Source organism: Lagopus muta, chromosome Z (assembly GCF_023343835.1).
Source record: "Lagopus muta isolate bLagMut1 chromosome Z, bLagMut1 primary, whole genome shotgun sequence".
NCBI lineage: Eukaryota > Metazoa > Chordata > Aves > Galliformes > Phasianidae > Lagopus > Lagopus muta.
In genome coordinates this window covers 63,344,805-63,364,171 of record NC_064472.1, presented here as the reverse complement: position 1 = coordinate 63,364,171, position 19,367 = coordinate 63,344,805, and the positions used below count along the sequence as shown (strand labels likewise).

General features: G+C 36.9%; 1 protein-coding gene across 1 annotated transcript in view; it reads left to right on the top strand.

The window, feature by feature from the left end:
- MSH3 (mutS homolog 3) overlaps positions 1-19,161 on the top strand; it is a 118,142-nt gene extending 98,981 nt beyond the window's left edge. The window contains exons 21-24 of the mRNA XM_048930962.1: positions 11,318-11,504; positions 11,709-11,838; positions 14,307-14,481; positions 18,005-19,161. Of these exons, the coding sequence (XP_048786919.1) occupies positions 11,318-11,504; positions 11,709-11,838; positions 14,307-14,481; positions 18,005-18,149 (637 nt within the window). The 3' untranslated portion in view covers positions 18,150-19,161. The remainder of the gene's footprint in view (positions 1-11,317; positions 11,505-11,708; positions 11,839-14,306; positions 14,482-18,004) is intronic.
- Positions 19,162-19,367: the final 206 nt, after the last annotated feature.

Genomic DNA, 19,367 nt, shown 5'->3' with positions numbered 1-19,367 from the left:
GAGACATGATAATCTGGAAAAAAAGCTGTTAAAGCTAAGAGAAGAGTTTTGTGATGAAACATTTATTCAAAGTCAACTAAAAAACAAACAACCCAAGACAAAATCCAGGCCTTTTAAATACACTTTTCTTTAAAGAATCTTCATCGGATATATTACAGTTTTTTTCTTTCCTGTATGTTTAATGCAAAATGTCTGTCTGACCACTAAGTGATGGAGTTGACTTTCAAAAGGAGGTCAGGTTCCTTACAAAGGAAATTTGTGTGCTATCTCCTGAAATACTGTAACAGCTATTTAATTCTGACAGCTTGTCAGTCTCATATTACTATTTCATCAAGTGTGTGGAGTTGGAAAAAACTCGTGGGCAAACTCACTATTTTCTCTCTAAACAAACAATTTTTTTAACCAGACGAAATGTACATATTTATGGCATCATTACAAATTTTGGTACAGGTAAAAGTAATGATGGAAAGCAAATACCTTATTAGCACTGCAAACACTTGGGCAATCAATTTTGGATGTTTGTATCTATTTTTAATTTCCTTCAGTGGAAATTAAAGTTTGAAAGCCAATTAAAGTTGCATGATTTACTTTAACAGCCTAAATGTTGCAAGGCTTGTTCAAAGTATAATTTGTAAGAAATCTTGAGAAAACTGGAAAGCACAACATAGTGTGGTATATGAACAAGGAAACAGAAGATGTTTCTATCAGAGCAGGAATTGAATGGAAGATGTTTTCCAGTTGCTTTTCACCATACATTGAAGCTTGTCAATACTAATGGAAATGAGTGTTCCATTGGTATACCTGCCAACACTTCACAGCTTTTTGTACGTGGGCAAATAATATTGCTCTTTATGTCATTCCAGTTTCACCAGTTGATCAGTGAAAGGCAGCACAAGAGAAGACAGGGGAAAAAAAAATGAATGATGCTTATTCTATATGGGAGATAAAAATTCCTTTTTTTTTTTTTCTTTCAGAGCTTCACAGCAGAAGTTGTGCTATTTGCACAGTGATAGGCAAGTAATAGTTGAAAAACAGAGCAGTTTGTTACAACCAGAATTCAGTTTGTTCTCTTCTTTGCCATTTACTCATTGTTTCATGGGTGAGCATTACGTGCAAGAGAGTGCCCAGGAACTTGCCTGCTTAAAAATGGTTAGAAACATTCTACATATTAGAAGTCTCTTCCTACTTACTAATTTCACTAAGCAGAAATAATTGAATCCTTCATCCAGATCAGCACTGTGCACTTAACCTTGATTGTTGAAGGGGAAGCACGCTGATGACATTTTAAAATAGTTATCAGCAGGCAGGAAAGACTTGGAGAGCTTTTAAGCTTTAAATGGTGTTCCCCATCTTGATTTTAGTTGTTTGTTCTGAGTAGAATATGATGTTACTGCTTTTCATCCTTAGGAAGCTAAATTGATTGCTTTTTGCTAATAAGCGGAAATAAGGTATGCTTCAGAATTATACATGAATTCATGTAAAGAAAGGCATCTTTTTCTCTTATGTTTCAGCATTATCACCATGACAGGATTGCTGTACCTTTCTGTGAATTCTCCTTTTGCAGGTCACAGCCTCAGAAATGAATCAGATCACTAGGATGGAGTGGCACAGATGACGTGTGTTCACATATTCAATAATAAGTTGTCCTTTATGGCAGTCTCTGTAGTATTTTGCCAGAACAGCCTATAACCTTTTATTTTTATATTGTGTTATGAACTTTGTTGTTCTTAACTCAGAAGACCTGTTACCAATCTCCAAAATTCCTTGGCTGCTTTTATTGCTTTATTAAGCTTTATTGATTTCTTCAAGGCTTACAGGGTAGGATTATGAAGATTAGTCTTACTGTCAGTCCTAGAAATATCAGATCCAAAAACCTGGCATAAGGATTCAGCTAGTCAGTGTCTTCATATATTTATCATAAAATACAAGCTATGAAATTCCATTTTTGAGGTGACAGTAGTGGCTGGCAGGGCAGAATGCAGGTATCCTTTGTAACACAGAAATTGCCTGAGAATGCTGAATGGAACCTATGGAGGAGCTAATCATATAGCAGAGCTACTTGTCTGTAAGCTGCCTGATTTTGGCCGAAAGTTTTACTCGGGCTTTATTATACTTTTTTAGATTTTTCACTTGAAAATAAATGTTTAGATTTTCCTTTGAAGAAATTATATTCTCAGTGTGCATGTGTAGTTAGCCTCTGAAAGATAAGGGCCAGAAAATGTCAGAACAAAGGTGTCTTTTCACACCACTGTATTTAAATGCAGTGATATATTTTTTTTCTGTGTACACACAAATTATGTATCTGCAGAACAGTAGTGAACCATTCATAATAAACAATTCCAAGTGACTGAGAAGTTCACACCAGAGTTTTCTGTGTGGATATGCTCAAGAAGTGTTTTAGTGCCTGTATTACTCTGGAAAGCAACAGTGAGAGTCAGACCAACAGAACTTCTTAGTTGTCAAGACCCAAAAGTAATTTCCAGAAGTATTACTTATTTGGAACACAGTAATTTGTTTCATTTTGTTCTTGCTTAATTGTAATGTGTTTATTGCCAGAATAACAAAAATGGCGTAAGCTTTTCATTTATGGCTGCATTCATATAATTACACTTCTGGGGTAAATTATTCTCAGATTTCAGGGAAAAAAAGGGGTTGTATCACATTCTTTGCGCTCATTTTCTATCATGTGGAGAAAGAGAATGAGTAAAGTTGTAGTTAGTGTTGTTCAAATAAAAATGTTTTTGTTTGTTTTTCCAGTAAAGTTTTATCTTTTGAACTGCAGCTACGTCTAGCAGTGTAATGTAACTCTACAGGGAGAAATTAAGTAATGCTCCATATATTTACAGCTAGTTTAGTTTCATGTCTATGTTCATTTCATTGTAACGTATCTGCAGTGCTTGGTCTGTGTCTCATATACAAGTAATAATGGTTTATTTAACAAAACATACGTGGCATTTGGTAAAATCTGTAAGAGCAAACAACTGTTTCATTTACAGGGGTTTAAGTCAACTTAGAAAATTCATTTAAGCCAATAAAAGGCAGTTACTTACATATACAGGGAGATTTATATTTAAAAAAAGATATATATATATAATATATAATAATATATATATAAAATATAAATTATATATAAATATATAAATATATATTTAAAAGGTATATATAAAGAGGTATATATATATATTTAAAAGGTATATATTAAAAAGGTGCATTTTATATATATATATCTTTTAAATATATATATATATATATACATATATATATGTACCTTTTATATGCCTTTTTATATATATAACCTTTTATATATATATATAAAAGGTATGCTGCATATTGAACTGTCCTTAAAAAGAAACTGCTAGGGTTATAATGGCATATGGTGGGGGAAAAAAAAAGAAAAAAAAAGCCTATGAAATTGACCAGCTGTTTTACAGTCAGGTTGAAGCTTCCTTCTTGAAATAGGCACCAACCTTTCTAAAACTCAACAAGGCTAGAATTTAACCTAGTCACGATTTGAACTGGATTTTCTGTAGTATCCAAAGGTCTAAAGGGGAAAAGTTCACTTCTGCTGAATGCTTCAGCTATTGTCCCTGGTCTGTTGCTATAGCTCCTGCTGTTTAATCCTCCCTTGGCCTCAATCCTTCAGCTACATGTGCACATTAACTTAATTACCTTGAGTTCCCTCAGTGGAATCCAAGAGTAGCAAGTGTAAACCTACACGTGTTTTAAAGTTGTGTCTTCTGTCTTCATCATTTTTTTTCAGTTTCTTTGAGCTGACATTGATGTCTTGCAAATATACACTTATCTCATTGTATTTTTAATCTGTTCTTGCTCTTGACCGTCAATAAAATGTGGATGTTGTTAACTACATGTTATCTAAATGTTTCCTGCAGAGAAATCAAGGTCACGTTTTTGGAGTTTCTGTTCCTTAATGGGACCTTCACAAAGCTCCTTTTCCTTTGAGTATTGGTCTTTCACTGCACTCTGCCTGCACTGCCAGATTTAGCAGTCTGAATGCGGAACCTAGCAAGAGCTTTTCCCGAGAACAGATGAATTTATGTTGCATTGTAAAGCATCAGAAGCGAGAGGATTACATTCTGGTCATTCAGGGATTATATTGATAAGGCTGGCATTGCCTCCTCTGAACTCAGTTCAGTCAGTTGATGTGAAACTTATAAACTGTTGAATGTTCATTGCAATTCGTGGATGTTTATTTCCCATGGCTTACCACATGCAGCTCACATCCTGAAAGCTGATCTATTAGATTCATCTTGTCTATGTGCAGCAGGCCATTGCTGACCAGATGTAAAAGATAACAAGTTATCATTATGTAATGACTTGTATGGGCTTCTTCAGTTACTTAATGGCGTGAGGAAAAGCTTTTTCTCTCAGAGAGTGGTCAGGCACTGGAATGGCCTTCCTAGGGAGGTGGTGGAGTCGCCATCACTGGCAGCGTTCAAGAGGGGCCTCGATGAGGAGCTGCGTGATGTGGTTTGGTGCTTGTGGTGGCAGTGGTGATGAGGAGACGGTTGGACTGGATGATCTTGTAGGTCGTTTCCAACCTTGTGATTCTGTGATTCTATGACATGGGAAAAAAAATGATAAGAACAAGATTGTGAAACTTAGTATAAATATCAATTTGGACTGGTGGTTGTAGGTTTTACTGGTTTCATTAATTTGCCAGTGATTGCGAATATCGTACCTCAGTAGCAATTTACAAAATAAATATTATTCAGACACTAAGTTTGTAATGCATGCTTTTCAACAACTGTTCTTTTAAAATTAGGTAATGTACCATGGATATTTATTTAATTTGCTAATAAACAGCTGTAGGAACAGTTGACCATGTATGCACATGCATGTTGACTGTACATAAGCTTGTATTATGACAAATTTCTATCACTATTGTTCATGTAATTTCACACACGTTTACTTTTTGGAAGCTGACTGTGGACTGTACAAAAATAACCACCATCCTGAAAACAGTGCATCTTGTCATACTTAGTTTCTGTTGTTTGTTTTTTTTTTTAATTATGTAATTGAAATTTCTGTTATGTTTTCTGTTACTGTCAGTTTTTGTTTTAATAAGCAATAGTTTGATGGAAATGAAGTAAATGATTTACCAGTACTCTATGGGGGAGTGTGAAGCGTTAGTTTCTTACCAGTAAACTCTTACAATCTTCTGTGGATTTCTAGATAAATTATCACTGTAGAATAGAAATAAGCCAGGAGTTAGAATGTGTGATGTGGGTTACTCATATAGTAGCACTGTGTGTAGTGCGCTGAGTGTTTCAGAAATACCCACAGTTTCAATTTGCTGTCATGGGCAAAACAAAATGATTGTCCTGGTTGATGGTGTTGGGTATTTGGTGTTGGTAGGAGAGGACTTGCACTAGTCAACCTGACTGTCCTCAGTTAAAGACATCTGTTTTCATTTTCTTGGCAGACCAATTTTTAACATGAGAAATCTGAAATGTTGCTTACAGTAAAGAGGGCAGGACTGTGTTTTATTTTGTTTATAATATTTTCTTGAGGAATATGAAAAAGGTGTGGAAATGGCCCCATAGCTTAATGTATTAATATTAAATCTTGCCATTAATTTGTCACTTAAAACAGTGGTTAATTAAATTTACAGCTTAGTGCCTAACAGAAAGTAAAAAACCTAACACAGTGGGAGAAGTTGTACGCAGATGGTGAAATGAAATTATGGTTGTGTTCTTCTATTCATATCAGGATCAATATCAAGGCTTTCTGTTCCCATCAGCATCTTCTTGAGCTAATTACTCACATTTTTCCAACTTCTTTGTGCAGAGACCAAGTAAGAAACTGCAGCTGAAAAGAGTGTTTTCTGCAAAGAATATGAAGCAGTTCTTAGGAAGTTGTTTTTTGTTTCTTTTTTAAGGAGTAACTGTATTGCTGATCAAAAACATATTGCTGAGAAAAGTCCTTTGCAAGCAGAGGGATGAAGTCTAAGGCAAGACCCCAGCTGTTCCTTTCTTTCTTCAAAATACTTATTTTAGTTTAAATAGCACCTGTTCAAATACAGTGAGCTCTGAAGTGACATTTTGAAGGGTTCTGTTTGAGAAGACAGTGAGTGACATTATAAAGTCGCATTATGAGTATATTTTATTTGTGTTTTTCAGTCAGAGAAGGAATGTCTTTGTCATTGCTGTGAACATGTTGTTCTACACCTTCTATTTGAGATAATCTAGGAGAAAAGAGTAATTCTGTTGTGTGCTAGTTGCTCTTGATGAATAAATAATTTGACTGTAAGTATATTCCGAGTAGAAGTCTGATTTCAAATTCTGATCTCTGGAAAATTAAACCATGCCTAGAAACCTGCATGCATTTTCTTGATCACCTGCAGAGGTGATCTGTGGAGACACTATACTAACTAGATTTGCTATTCTGCAATAGGAACAGTTTTCATTTCTCCAGCATTTTAGTTGGATGAACTTCTAGGCAAGAGCAGCTTTCTAGAGTTAAGGTGAAAAAGCCTTGAGATTCTTTTTTTTTTTAATAAGAAATATTTAACAAACTGGGAATGAAAAATGGCATTGGGATGTGGAAGTAGGCCTTCTGTTAACTTCTGGAAGTTAAACTTCTGAGTTTTCTTGGTTGCTTTTTTGCTTGGTTGCTTTTTATTACCACCAGCTGACCTCAGACTGCTGCTTTTCATTTTCACAAATAATGCAAGGGATTCAGACTAATACAAAAGAACATTAAAATATTAGGGTCCATACTGTGTCTTTTGTTGTAGAACTAAATCAACACACAGCATATTGGACAACTTATTTTAAACAAAAACATGGCAAAAAACCTTAAGTAGAAGCTTCTGAGTTTCAGATGGATTTCTCTGCTTGAGATGTTCACTTTTTTACTGCCGTCTGTTGCACTGGGGCCACTTCAGGTTTAATGTACACATTGTGACTTTTAACTCAGGGCTGCCAGTGCAAAGCAGATGCTGTTTTCTGGGGGACCTCTATTACTTATTCCAAAATAGTGTTGTCACACACCACTGTAAGCCATCTCTGGTCTGCAAGTCTGCATGCTTCTCCAGGACCTCTGGTTTTTGAGAGCAGTGATTGCAGGGCACTGAGTGAAGGATCTCCAAGAAGAGCTCAGTTGACTCAATTTCATTTCCACCCTCCATACAGATTTTTCACAAATGGCTGTCAGAGAACATAGATCTGGCTGACTGATCGAAAGTTTAAAAGCACCAAACTTGAAGGTAACTTTCAGAGCCACACAGTGGCTTTAAATGCAGTGAGTTCATGACTGCTGAGAGTGATTTTAAATGGATAGTGGGTTCATAAAAATTCTTTGGATACAAAGAAAAACAGTTCTGCTATTTTAATTCTAAGGATTTCTGAATGATGGCATCTTACATTTTATCATTAGCAAATTCTCAGTATTGAGAGTCCCTTAGGACAAAATGTCATAGCGTACCTTCCCACAACAGTGCACACTTGATCTGTAAAGGTCACGGTTGTGTGCATGTGTTGACTCAGGAAAGCAGGTTAAAATGCTGCTACTGCCAAGAAAGGAAATCAGTATCTTTTCCTCCAAGGGGTCACATACAGGTTAAGCATGTAGAGCGAACTGATTTATATAAAGCCAGCTAGCACTGCCTATCACATAACTTATCCTTCAAAAAATTAATTCATGTAAATATTGTGTCTCTATTGTTTTTTACTGAGATTCTAGACAAGAATCCTCAGCACTTGAAGCCAAATGCTGAAACGGAATAATACTTCCCAGTATTTTTTCTTTACGTAATAAATATGTTGAATATTATGAGAAGAACAGTTTTTAATTTTATAAAATTTGGTTGGCTATCAAAGAGACATCATAACCAGTGGTTTCCAGCCAAACTGCATTTGCAGAGAAGTGACAGATCTCTTGCCAGCACTAGGGAGGCACTTCTCACGTTGGATGTCTGCATGTTCTTTGTGGGCAGAATGCAGTAGTTTTCCTGAAAGTAGATGTTAGAAATTCTATAGCAGAGATTGAAGTTTTCATATTAACTATGTCACCACTTCCAGCAGCTGGTGTTTTAACAGGTAGAGTTAATGTGGTGTTGTTTTTGCTCTGATAGTTTTCTTTTGTGACTTATTGTATGCTTTTTTCCCTCTCTTTTTTTTAATTAGTATTTCTAATTAGGAAAGAGAGAAGAAAAGAAAATTTGGATAATACATTACATGTCTTTATCACTGTAGTAAGGACCACTTATTATTCTTGGTACATTTCATTGTATTGTTTTCTAACGTGGTGATAAATCTAATCAAATGGTTATTTTGATGTGAAAATAAAATTTAGAAAAGTACCTGATCACAATGTAGGAATCTTGCTGGAGGAGCAAAAACCAAAACAAAACAAAATGAACAACAAAAACAAATAATGAAGTGCTGGCAACTTGAAGACTTAGAATAGTATCTGTAACTTTTTTTTTTTTTTTTTTAACTTTTCTAACCCAACAATTTCAGAAAGATAGCATCCTAATTATAAAATACAGGGTATCTGATAACAAGTCATCTGAATTCCATTCAACATCATTAATTTAAAAATAAAACAAAACAACAAAAAACCAAAGAGGCATAATGTTTTGATGCATGAAAACACAGAGGAGACAAAACACATTAAACTATAAATCCAGAGAACATCTAGTTCAAATCCCTGCCAAAGCAGGCTCCCTGGACCAGGCTGCACAGGTCAGTGTCCACATGGGTCTTGAATATCGCCAGAGAAGGAACTCCACAACCTCTCCAGGCAGCCTGTCCCAGTGCTCACCGTGAAGTTCTTACGCACTTGGTGTGGAACTTCCTGTGCTCCAGTTTGTGGCCATTTCTCCCTGTCCTATCACCTCGCACACTGAAAAGAGTCCGGCCTCGCCATTCTGCCTCCCACACCTTAGATATTCACAGACATTGATCAGGTCCCCTCTGAGTCTTCTTTTCTCAAGGCTGAACAGACGCAGGTCGCTCAGCCTTCCCTCATAAGAGAGTTGCTCCAGGCCCTTTATCATCTTCGTGGCCCTCTGTGGACTTCTCTCCAGGAGATCCCTGCCTTTTTTGTACCAGATGAAGATAAAAGTCACTTCTGTTTATATCTTAAGCATTTAACAAGGAAGTTCTGAAAATTATTTTCTCAAATACAAATTAGATTCAAAATGACTAAATGATTCCGAGGGCTCTGTGATGCAATCACAGAAAGAAATGTAACAGGACTCTCATGGTAGTCTTCACTGGTGCAGAACAGGCTGACTGGCTAATGAGGTGCCGTCTCTGGAATGAAAAGACAAATAAAAATGCTGAAATAATAATACTGGTAATACCAGGGTTGGAAACTAAGGTTAAAGTTACCTGTTGTAACTCCGTGGATTTTGTAGACATAAAGAGTATTTATCTTTCTGGCAAACTTATTTGTAGTTCATAGCATTAAAAACACATCTAATTTATATTCTGCTCTGTAAGCTGCAGAGCTGTAGTGCAATAAATGGGGATTGTTTAATTTTGCAATAGTAAGTGATGTCTTAACCAAAACAGAAAATGTGCTGGGGAGGTTATAGGACAGTGAGAAATTCAGGGATATTTAAGTTAATTAAACTTTAAATTGATTTAACTGAATTATGTGCAAAATCTCCTTTTTTATTGGAATATGTGGGAGTATACCCACTGTGTGTGTATGCAAATGCATGTACATTAAAAAGTAGCTAAGAACTTGATGTGCACATCACATCATAATGCCCATCTCCAACCTAAATTAGTTCATTTATAGTTGAAGATTTGCTTATTGTTAAGTTACATATGCCACTATGCAAAATTTTCAGGATAGGAACTGGAGGATATATAGCAAGCAGAATGGTACAGTGTTCAACCTGTTAGTCTGTGGTCTTAGTAGTCGATAATTACTCTTAGAATTATAAGATACTCCTAAAATGATGAGAATCTTGCTAGTGCTTCTGGAGGCAACAAAAGCAATTACATTGGAGAGATGCTGCAAAATACTGAAAGCAAAAAGCTATACTGGGATTCTCTTTCAGGACTTGATTGGCTTTAAATACCATTGTGGCCAACTGTTATATTTGAAAATGTAATATGTTAAGCCTGTGAGTCAGTTTTCCTTAAATCAGTGTGGCTTATATGTAACTATATTGTTGGCTGATGAGAGCGAGCAAACCCATTTTTACAGCTCTGCACAGTGGATTGCTAATGATAAGCTATCTCAGAAGTGACATTGTGATGTGATTAATGTAATTGAAAAGCATATATGGGGGAAGGAAATGTTCTTTCTTGCAGGTAGACAGTGTAGTCACTGAGTAAGTAAGGAAACCTGCACAAGAAAAGAAAAATACAGTAAATTATTACCAGGTTTCTGAGGTTAAAACTGTGATTTCACCATTTGAAACAGAATACAGGGACTGGAGGTTACATGAACCTGCAACAGCATTAAAAGTTTTGTGAGGCACGACAGAAAGTGTGTGTGCATGCATGCCCATTTGTGCAGCACACAGAGGAGGTAAGTCGAAGGACAGTTACATAAATGGATGAGGAGAAAATCATTCTCCTAAAGTTTGTAATTGGAAGAAATCATTATTTTTATAGTGCTTGAAGGACCTAAATGCTTCATCTGCTGGATGCACAAATACCTGGGAAAATGAGTTTCCACTGTATTTCTTCATGGGAGTGTTACTATTTGATAACTGTGGGTGTAGCATTTATAAATACACAAACTGCAAAGTCAAACCAAAGGGGAAATGAAAATCCTTTTCACAGCTACCTTTGCTGGAGTCCCAGTGAGCTGACAGGCCTGGATTGTCAGGGTCCATTCTAAAGGGAAGAGCAGGCCACTTTGTGCAGCTTCACCATGTGGAAGGATTCTATGCTAAGAAACACCCACCTGTCTGTGTTCTCTTTTTCCCCCAGTTTCTGTAGTTGGCATGAGATGCTGCATTTGCTGTCTGTGTGACAGTACACTACTGTCTTGCCTTGAGACTACATTATTGATGACACACAAAAGTTCCCTGTTGTCCTTACAGTCTGACCTCCTCCAGAAGACCACAGGGTCTGTGTAAACTGATGTCTTGAGAAATGCATGCAAGCTTTTATTTAATGGTACATCAACTCTTTTTTTCCAGACCATTCAGTCCTTCAGCGTGCCCTCTCATCTACATCATGTGCTCTTGGAAAGTGAATGTTTTGCCTATTTTTTTGCTCAGGAGTTTTATAGCAAACTGACTTCATGATCATGATCTTTTTTTTTGTTGAATCTGGTCCTCACTTGAACTCAATAAATTGATCTGTTTCATATCCCAATGCAGAATGGGTGCTGCAGATAACATTTACAAAGGCCGAAGTACCTTTATGGAAGAACTGACAGACACTGCTGAGATAATAAGAAAAGCAACTTCAAGATCACTGGTAATTTTGGACGAACTGGGAAGAGGAACTAGCACGCATGATGGAATTGCTATTGCTTATGCTACACTTGAACATTTTATTACAGATGTAAGTAGTCAATCTGACATGCTTGTGAACACTTTTTCAGCCTGTATTTTTGTGGGTTGACTTTGACATGGTCTGTGTTCCACTGTTGTAGAAATATGCTATGTCTAAACTCAGTGCAAGGGCTTATGTGTGAAGAATACCAGTGCTAAGTTGTGTTTGAAAACAAATTAAACCTTATGTGTTTATTGTATCTCTTTACTGTAGGTGGAGTCACTAACGTTGTTTGTCACTCACTATCCTTCAGTTTGTGAGCTAGAAAAAGTGTATCCAGAAAAAGTTGGTAATTACCATATGGCTTTCTTGGTGAATGAGGAAGAAAGTGCTGAACAGAAAGGTACCGTATAAATTTATCTGATATTCTGGCACTTCAGGCAGAGGCAGAAGTTGTAGTAGCTGCTATGTACTGCACACACTGAAGTATCAGTCTGCACTCTCAATTTTAGGGGCTTGAAAACTAAACAATCATTTCTCTTTCACAGTTAATACAAGGATGACTGAGCTGGGTCAGATCAAAGATTCACCCAGCCTAGCGTCCAGCTTCTCACGGTAGCCAAATAACTGAGGATTAGGGAGTAGGGATTAGGGATCAAACATATGGCAGCTCTCTCTAAAAGATCCCACTGTCAGCAAACATTTGCTGGTTGAGGGGTTTTCTGTTCTGTTGGTTTGTTTGTTTTTGAATCTTTGGATTTATTTTTAATGAGGTCCAGCCTCCCTTTGTATCCATGTATACTTTTAGCATCTTCATCCTGCTGTGTCAAAGAGCTCCAAAACTGAACACTGCATTATGAGAAGAACCGCCTCCTCTTGTTTATTTTGAGACAGTTTTGAAACGTGTAGTTTCAGTTGATGGTCCCAGTTCTTGAATTCAAAGAGAATAATCTCATAATCTCTGTTTCCTGTTTCAGTCCCATGCCTAATTTTGTATGTTGCTTATCTTAATCCCATTCACCTTTGTTTTTATCAGGCAGGAGAGTCACAGTGGTTCTTCTTGTCACTGTTGGTGTGGATTAGATAGTATTTTCAGTGCAGTCTGTCACTTTACTGCCTGCCCTTTTTCTCTGTTTGGTAATGGATAAGGTAAGCAGCTCTGCGTGATGATCCTTTCCTCAGTCTCTCCTCACAGTGAGAACTGACTCAGCATTACTTGTCTGCTAGCCAATTATTTGCAAAGGCAAATAATAAATAAAGGCCTTCCTTGTGGATCGTGGCTGCTTGGTTTTTAGAAGAGGACACTTTGATGCAGGACACTTCTCAGAAGCATTCTGAAAATCAACATAGGGTTTATCCACTGTGTTTATTTACTCACACAGCTTCCAAACTTAAACCAGATTTGTGATGTAGAACTTTCTTCTACACAAAGTTCTTCGGCTGTTTTCCTGATATTGTTGGCTTTACTCAGACATTTGAAAATTCTGTTCTTATTCTGGTTTTCCCATTTTGCAAAGTAATGGCATGTTCTCTATATCACTTCTAGCTTTTTGTTTAGTTTTTTTGTTTTGTTTTGTTTAATTTTAATTTAATTAAACACAGAAAGTCTTTAGCTTCAGATGGAGTTTTTAAAGGGAGGGAATCTTGAAATCTGGAGGGAAATTTTATCTTTTATATTCTGTTTAATTTTAAAGGCAGGGATTCCTGAAATAGGTGCTAACCAGAGCTCAGATTGTTTAAAGCACTGTTGTCCTTAACGCTGTCTGGCAGTGCCCATGTTTGTGGTTAAAAGCATCAGCATACAGCATATCTTTTCACAGATAGTTCATTAACTGACTGTTCATCTCTGGTATTCTCAGGCAATTAAGGTGATGCTCAGTACTTACTGTTCCTTATCTACTGTGATTCTGAAACCCTGCACTTTATTTTGTAATGTGTTGCTTCAGCCTTCTTTCTTCCAATGTTTATTGGCCTGAACCTTCAGGCCATATGTAATCTTCCCTGTCAAAGCTCCAGGAAGCAGAACATGGGAGCAGCAGCATGTCTACATTTCTTACTTTGCCTGTATTTTTGGCTCCTATGTCTGTGGTCTTAATGCTTTAATTGTTCTACTTAAGATGAGATTTATGGCACATTTTTTGCCAGTCTTTGGCTTGGAGCACTCAGATCAAATCAGCTTGAGTCATTAGCATTTATGGAAATCTTCAGTTCCCAAAAGCTTACATTTTCAAAACAGAAGAATGAAGGACAGTGACTGACATCATATTTTTTCTGCTCTTAACACAACGCCTAGATTGTGCAGAAATTTTAAAAGGATGCCCGAAGAGAAAAGGGAAGGGAATAACCAGATTTATTGTGTTGGCTCTTATATTTTCATCTTATTGCCATGGAATAAAAGAATTCACTGGCTGTATGTTTGGGCTTCCATAAGAACTTTCTGGAGCTCCTAAGCTACTGGCAGGCAGCTAACATTTTGCTGTGCTGTACTGATAGGATACTGATTCTTGACTGCAGGATTATGGACGCTTCCTTTATTGTATTTCATAGATATGAGTTGTAATATCCCAGTTGCAGCATAACTAATGAACCTGACATAAAAATACTCTTTATGTTTTATACACACACACTCATGCACATGCTTCTGTCTAATAAGACACCTGATAAAACTATAGTAAAACGTTTTTTTCCCACTGACTGTGTACAGGTAAAATGTGAACTCAAGGAAACGTTTTTATTTTTCATATGTTCAATGAAATTAATATCACAGGGAGCATCAATGATAATAAAACCAATTCTTTGCTATTTCAGGCACTGGATATACTGCATATTATAAATAAAACAGAGGGACCTGATTTTTGTTTTATTTTTTAGGATCTGAAGAGGAAGAGAATCCTGAATTTATCACTTTTCTTTATCAAATAACTAAAGGAGTCACTGCAAGAAGCTATGGGCTAAATGTTGCCAAACTGGCAGATATTCCTGAAGAAATCTTGAAGAAGGCAGCTCACAAATCAAAGGAGTTAGAGAGACTGGTGAATATGAAAAGGTGAGAACAATCAGGTGTCCTCCAGGTGCAAATGGAAGTGCATTTCACTCTGAATGTACGTTAAAAAGAGCCATGAGAGCGATTTTACATATATAATATTCCTTCAGGAAAGAGAAAGTGAAACAAAACTTTCAAAAATACTTGATAAATTATGCTATCAATTTCTATTAAATCTTTGGATTTTGTAGTAAGCTACTATGTCAGAGGTTAATTGCTACCCACTTAATCACGATTCAAAAAGAAACATCAAGAGCACATTGAACTAAAGCTGGGAATATATTTTTTTTTTCTTAAAGCAAATACTAGCAAGCTTATTTTTTAAAATGTATTATTGTCACTTTTTTCAGGAAGAAATTCTGAGAGATATATTTGAAGTACATCTACTAATATCAGTTTATCTTGTAATAGTGATGGTGAAGATATAAATAGATTTAATTCATAACACATATTCACTTTTAAACTTCAAATTTTATTTGCATGCTACAACAGTGGTTGCTCCAAAAGTAATACCTTCTAATTTTTGATGTTGGCTCATGAGGTCAGAGGTGGATATTGGTGGGATGACAGTAGAGGTTGAACCTTCCCACCAATACCCTGCTAAATGTTGTTGCTGTGTGACAGATGGCTGCAGGAGCTGTCTGACAGAATGGTGTCTGACAGGGAAAAACTTATGAAGCAGAGGTGTATCATTGAATTTTTCCATGTAGAAAAAATATGGCACTCATAGAGGTTCACTATCTCTTGGTAAATTTTATAGAGACCAACCGGTGCAGACTCTTGCTTATTGTTGGCAAAAATGGTGGTGACTATGTTGAAAAAAGAGTGTTTTGGATCTGAGAATTTCTTCTACCAAGTAACGTTCTTTTGCTTTTTGTATCTGTTGTAGTTTCCATGGAAATAAATAGGAAGCATTACTTTCGGAGCAATCTGCATATAATGTCGAGATAAATGCTGGTATTTTTGTGTTTTTGCTATTTTAACTTAAAACTAAATATTTATGATACACTGAGTGCCCCTGAAACACACCACATTTTACTGAAAGTTGAGATTTTAGTATTTCTTTGAGAACCAGGTTTCATTTAGGAATGTGTGTGCCTCATCTACTCAACTATTCAGGAAAATTCATGTGTATTAAATTGCATCACCTTTTTAAGTCCTGTAATATTATGTACTTATTTCAGGTGTAAACATATGCATAGTATTCATATGCTTTTCCACCTTTTGTTGTTATTCACTAGTTATTTGTAGGTGCAGACAGTTCTTTTGATGCTAAATAATATGTAGTGCTTAGCACTGTTTTTTATCCATTCCTAAGAAAGCAAAATAAAATAAAATAAAAAGCTCTGTGGAAGATTCATGACAGTTTGTGGGGAAAATAACGTGGTAGCTTTTGCTCATTGGGAATAGTGGTCCATTATTTACAACAGTAAAATGCCAAATTACTAGCAACTCCATAACTCTGCTAGAAGATATATAGGATTCTAGATCTAGAAAAAGTATTTTCCAGAAAGGTGAGAATGTGAGCTGGAAGGCCGGAGTTATTGTGTAATATAATTTAGAAGAGAAGTAATAGAATGTGACAGTGTAATTTCCATTCTGTCAAAATCACAGGGCAGAAATAGAGTTCTAGCATGCCTCCACTGCCAAAAATGTAGATAACTGCATACAGAACCTATGAGCAGTGAAAATAGTATGTCATGATGTAATTAGAAGACTGATCTGCAGTGCACAGTAGGGGTAGGACCAGGGCTGAGTGGGTAAGCATAATTACAGGACTTAATTGTGTGACATTTTTCAGCTTTTCAGTGTGTACACTGCCATCTGTATTTTGGTTTTTGGCGTGCAGTTTGCTGGTGTTCTTACAGAGGAAAAGAATAAATATGTCACCCGTGCCTGCAGTGGGTCCTTCACCCTGGCTGGTGGCTGAGGCCTGAGCCCTGCCTGAGCCTCCTGCCCCACCGGAGTGCACAGCTTTTTGGATGCGATCCAGCTGGAAAAGCCATTTCTTCACTCCCTGCCATACCAGTTCAGCTGTCTGATGTGTGAGGAGAGCAGGCGGTGCTACCTGGTGTGGGAGGGAGGAGGTGCTTCCTTCAGGCAGCGGGGTGAGGCTGCGGCCCTGCGGCCCACAGCATCAGCTCCACCTCAAGGTGGGTTCGTCTCTTGAGAGAGAGACAGGGCTGTGCACAGGGTGAGGCACTCCTCCACACAGCCATTACTGAAGCACTGGGTTCGACCTCTTCTGGGTCATTCCTGCAGTGCAGATTTTTGCCTATTCTTCACTTTCTGTTATCGCCACAATGTGGAGATTTCAGGGAGGATCCAGAGAATACAAGATGCTCATAGGGCTGGAGCACCTCTCCTACAAAGATGCTGAGGGAGCTGGGCATGTTCACTCTGGGGAAGAGAGAGCTGCAGAGAGACCTCACTGCAGCCTGCAGCGTTTGAAGGGAGATTATAATCAGGAGGGAAATCAACCGTCTTCATAGTCTGATGGCAATAGGACAAGGGGGAGCAGCTTTAAATTAGAAGAGGGGAAATTTGGGGTAGATATTGGGAAATTTTATCACAGAGAGTGATGAGGCCCCTGGCAGAGTGCCCAGAGAGGCTGCAGATGCCCCATCCCTGGAGATGTTCAAGGCCAGGTCGGATGGGGCCCTGGGCAGCCTGGTCTACTGCTTGGCCTAGTGGTTGGCAGCCCTGCCAGGGCATTGGAATTAGATGATCCTTGAGGTTCCTTCCAACCCAAACCATTCTATGATTCGATGTTTTCTTCTGTACCTCCTCTCCAAAGATACATTAACACGTTTAAAAATGGGCATGAGCTTTGCTATGGTGTATCAGGGATAGGACATAAAAATTGTCATGTGAATCCAACTCAGACCTGTTCATAGCAGTGTACAAGTGCTGTCACAACAGCCACAGGCCAGCTGCCTTGTCTTATTTTCTCAAATCATTTTCATATTATCTAAGAAAATCCACTGGGTAATTCCATCCAGTCTTGACATCTTTGTCATCAGGAATGTCTGTTAACCTATTTTAAATGACTTGTTTACTTGTCTCAGTGCTTATCAGTCCTTCTGATATTGAAAAAAAATTTGAAAAGAAAATAGGAAAGATGACTACTCAGTGATTTTGGACATGTGTTACCCCTTTTATTGATTCCTTCATTGCACAGCTCCTAGAAATGTGCAGTATAAAATGTGCAAGCCAAAGGTGCTCTGTGGTTTGCACAGGTGTTTATTTCCTTTAATGATTTACTTTTTCTGGGTGTTGTATTCCATCTTTATTTTTTATCTGGTATAATAAGTTATTTGTAAAATTACATTGTTGAATACTCTATAGATGGAATACATGTTAGAAAATGTTCATTGATTGCTTATAGATAATACAACATTTTGAGCAATGACTGCTATTTTTGACTGTGTATAAAATTTTGCAGATGACTGTAAGGCTTTCAAGGAGGTGATGTTCTTAATTTAAAAGTGTGTCCATATTTTTAACGACTTTTTTTTCCCCTCAGAAAAAAGCTGAAGTCTTTTGCCGAAGCATGGAAAATAAATGATTCTCAGGAACTAGAGAAATGGAGAAATATGTGTGAGCCTGGAGATGAAAGGACACATTTTAATCCTCAGATCATGCTTAAAGATGGAAAATACTGCAGATAGAAAATATAAGTGTGGAGAGTAATAGATTCTATCAGTGTGTATATAGATGTAGGTGCATGGAGTTGGCTTCTCTGCTTTTCCAGAGATAAGAGATGCTGTGCTGTGATATGGTGCCCTATATCCACATCCACTACCTGATCGTAATTTTCTCACTCCATATTCCTTCCCTGAAGTGTTTTCCTTAATTGCAAAATTGTATTGGATTAAGTTTAGAATATGTATAGAAAACATGGAAAATTATGTTGGTAAATTATTAGATTCATGTTTTATAAATAAAATAATGGATTTTAACTTTATTGTACTTCAATTTCTACTGAAATAATTCTCTGCATTGTGAAAACGTAACTGAATCCTGACTATGCTGTACTGATGTGCAAGTGGGAACAACAAATAATATGAACTGATTTTTTTCTCATTCTAATGCATTTACAATTGTTTATGTAAAGCACCCCTTAAGTTTGATGTACACAATGAATTTAAGAATGTGTGTGTTATACAGCTGGATGGGAGAGTCTGCCTTCTCCTGATGACATTAATGATGATGCTTTGTGTAACCTTCAAAGACACAAAACATGCACCGACTGCATTTCTGCTTCCCTCTCCTTCATTCTCATCCCTGCCCACTTCCTTTTTACTCCAGATATGGTAACAAGAGCTGAAATGGGTGATTCAAGCTATGCAACTCAAACCCCCAGCATAAAGCTGGAAAAAATGGAAATATTTAAAATTTTTTTGTTTGCAATTTTCAAGTTTCAAGGAAATTTCACATAGGAATTTGGTGTCCAAATTACTGGTTTTTCTTCATAAATCCAACTAAGTGGATCATCTTGTTGTAAAAATGAATAATGGCATTCACGTACTTAATTGTTAGCAAAGAGATTTTGCTAATATCATGCAATGTTATATTAAAAAAAAGCATTTTATAAAACGAGAAGAATTTCAGTAAAATATCTAGGTTTTGCTATAAAGAAAATAATAAAATGGGGTTTGTCATCTTTAAGAGAGATGAAACTTTCTGATGATTTCAATAAATATAATGAAAGTTTCTTGTGTCGAAATGAGGCATGTCAGATGAATATGAAATTATGTCATTTGCAGACAAGTAGTCTTTCCTATGTAAAGAATTGTGTACAGAAGAATGGAGTTTTTATTACCTGTCATAAGGAACTGCTAACATAGGACTTTTTTCCATGTTCTCCCTCGAATTACAGAGAATCT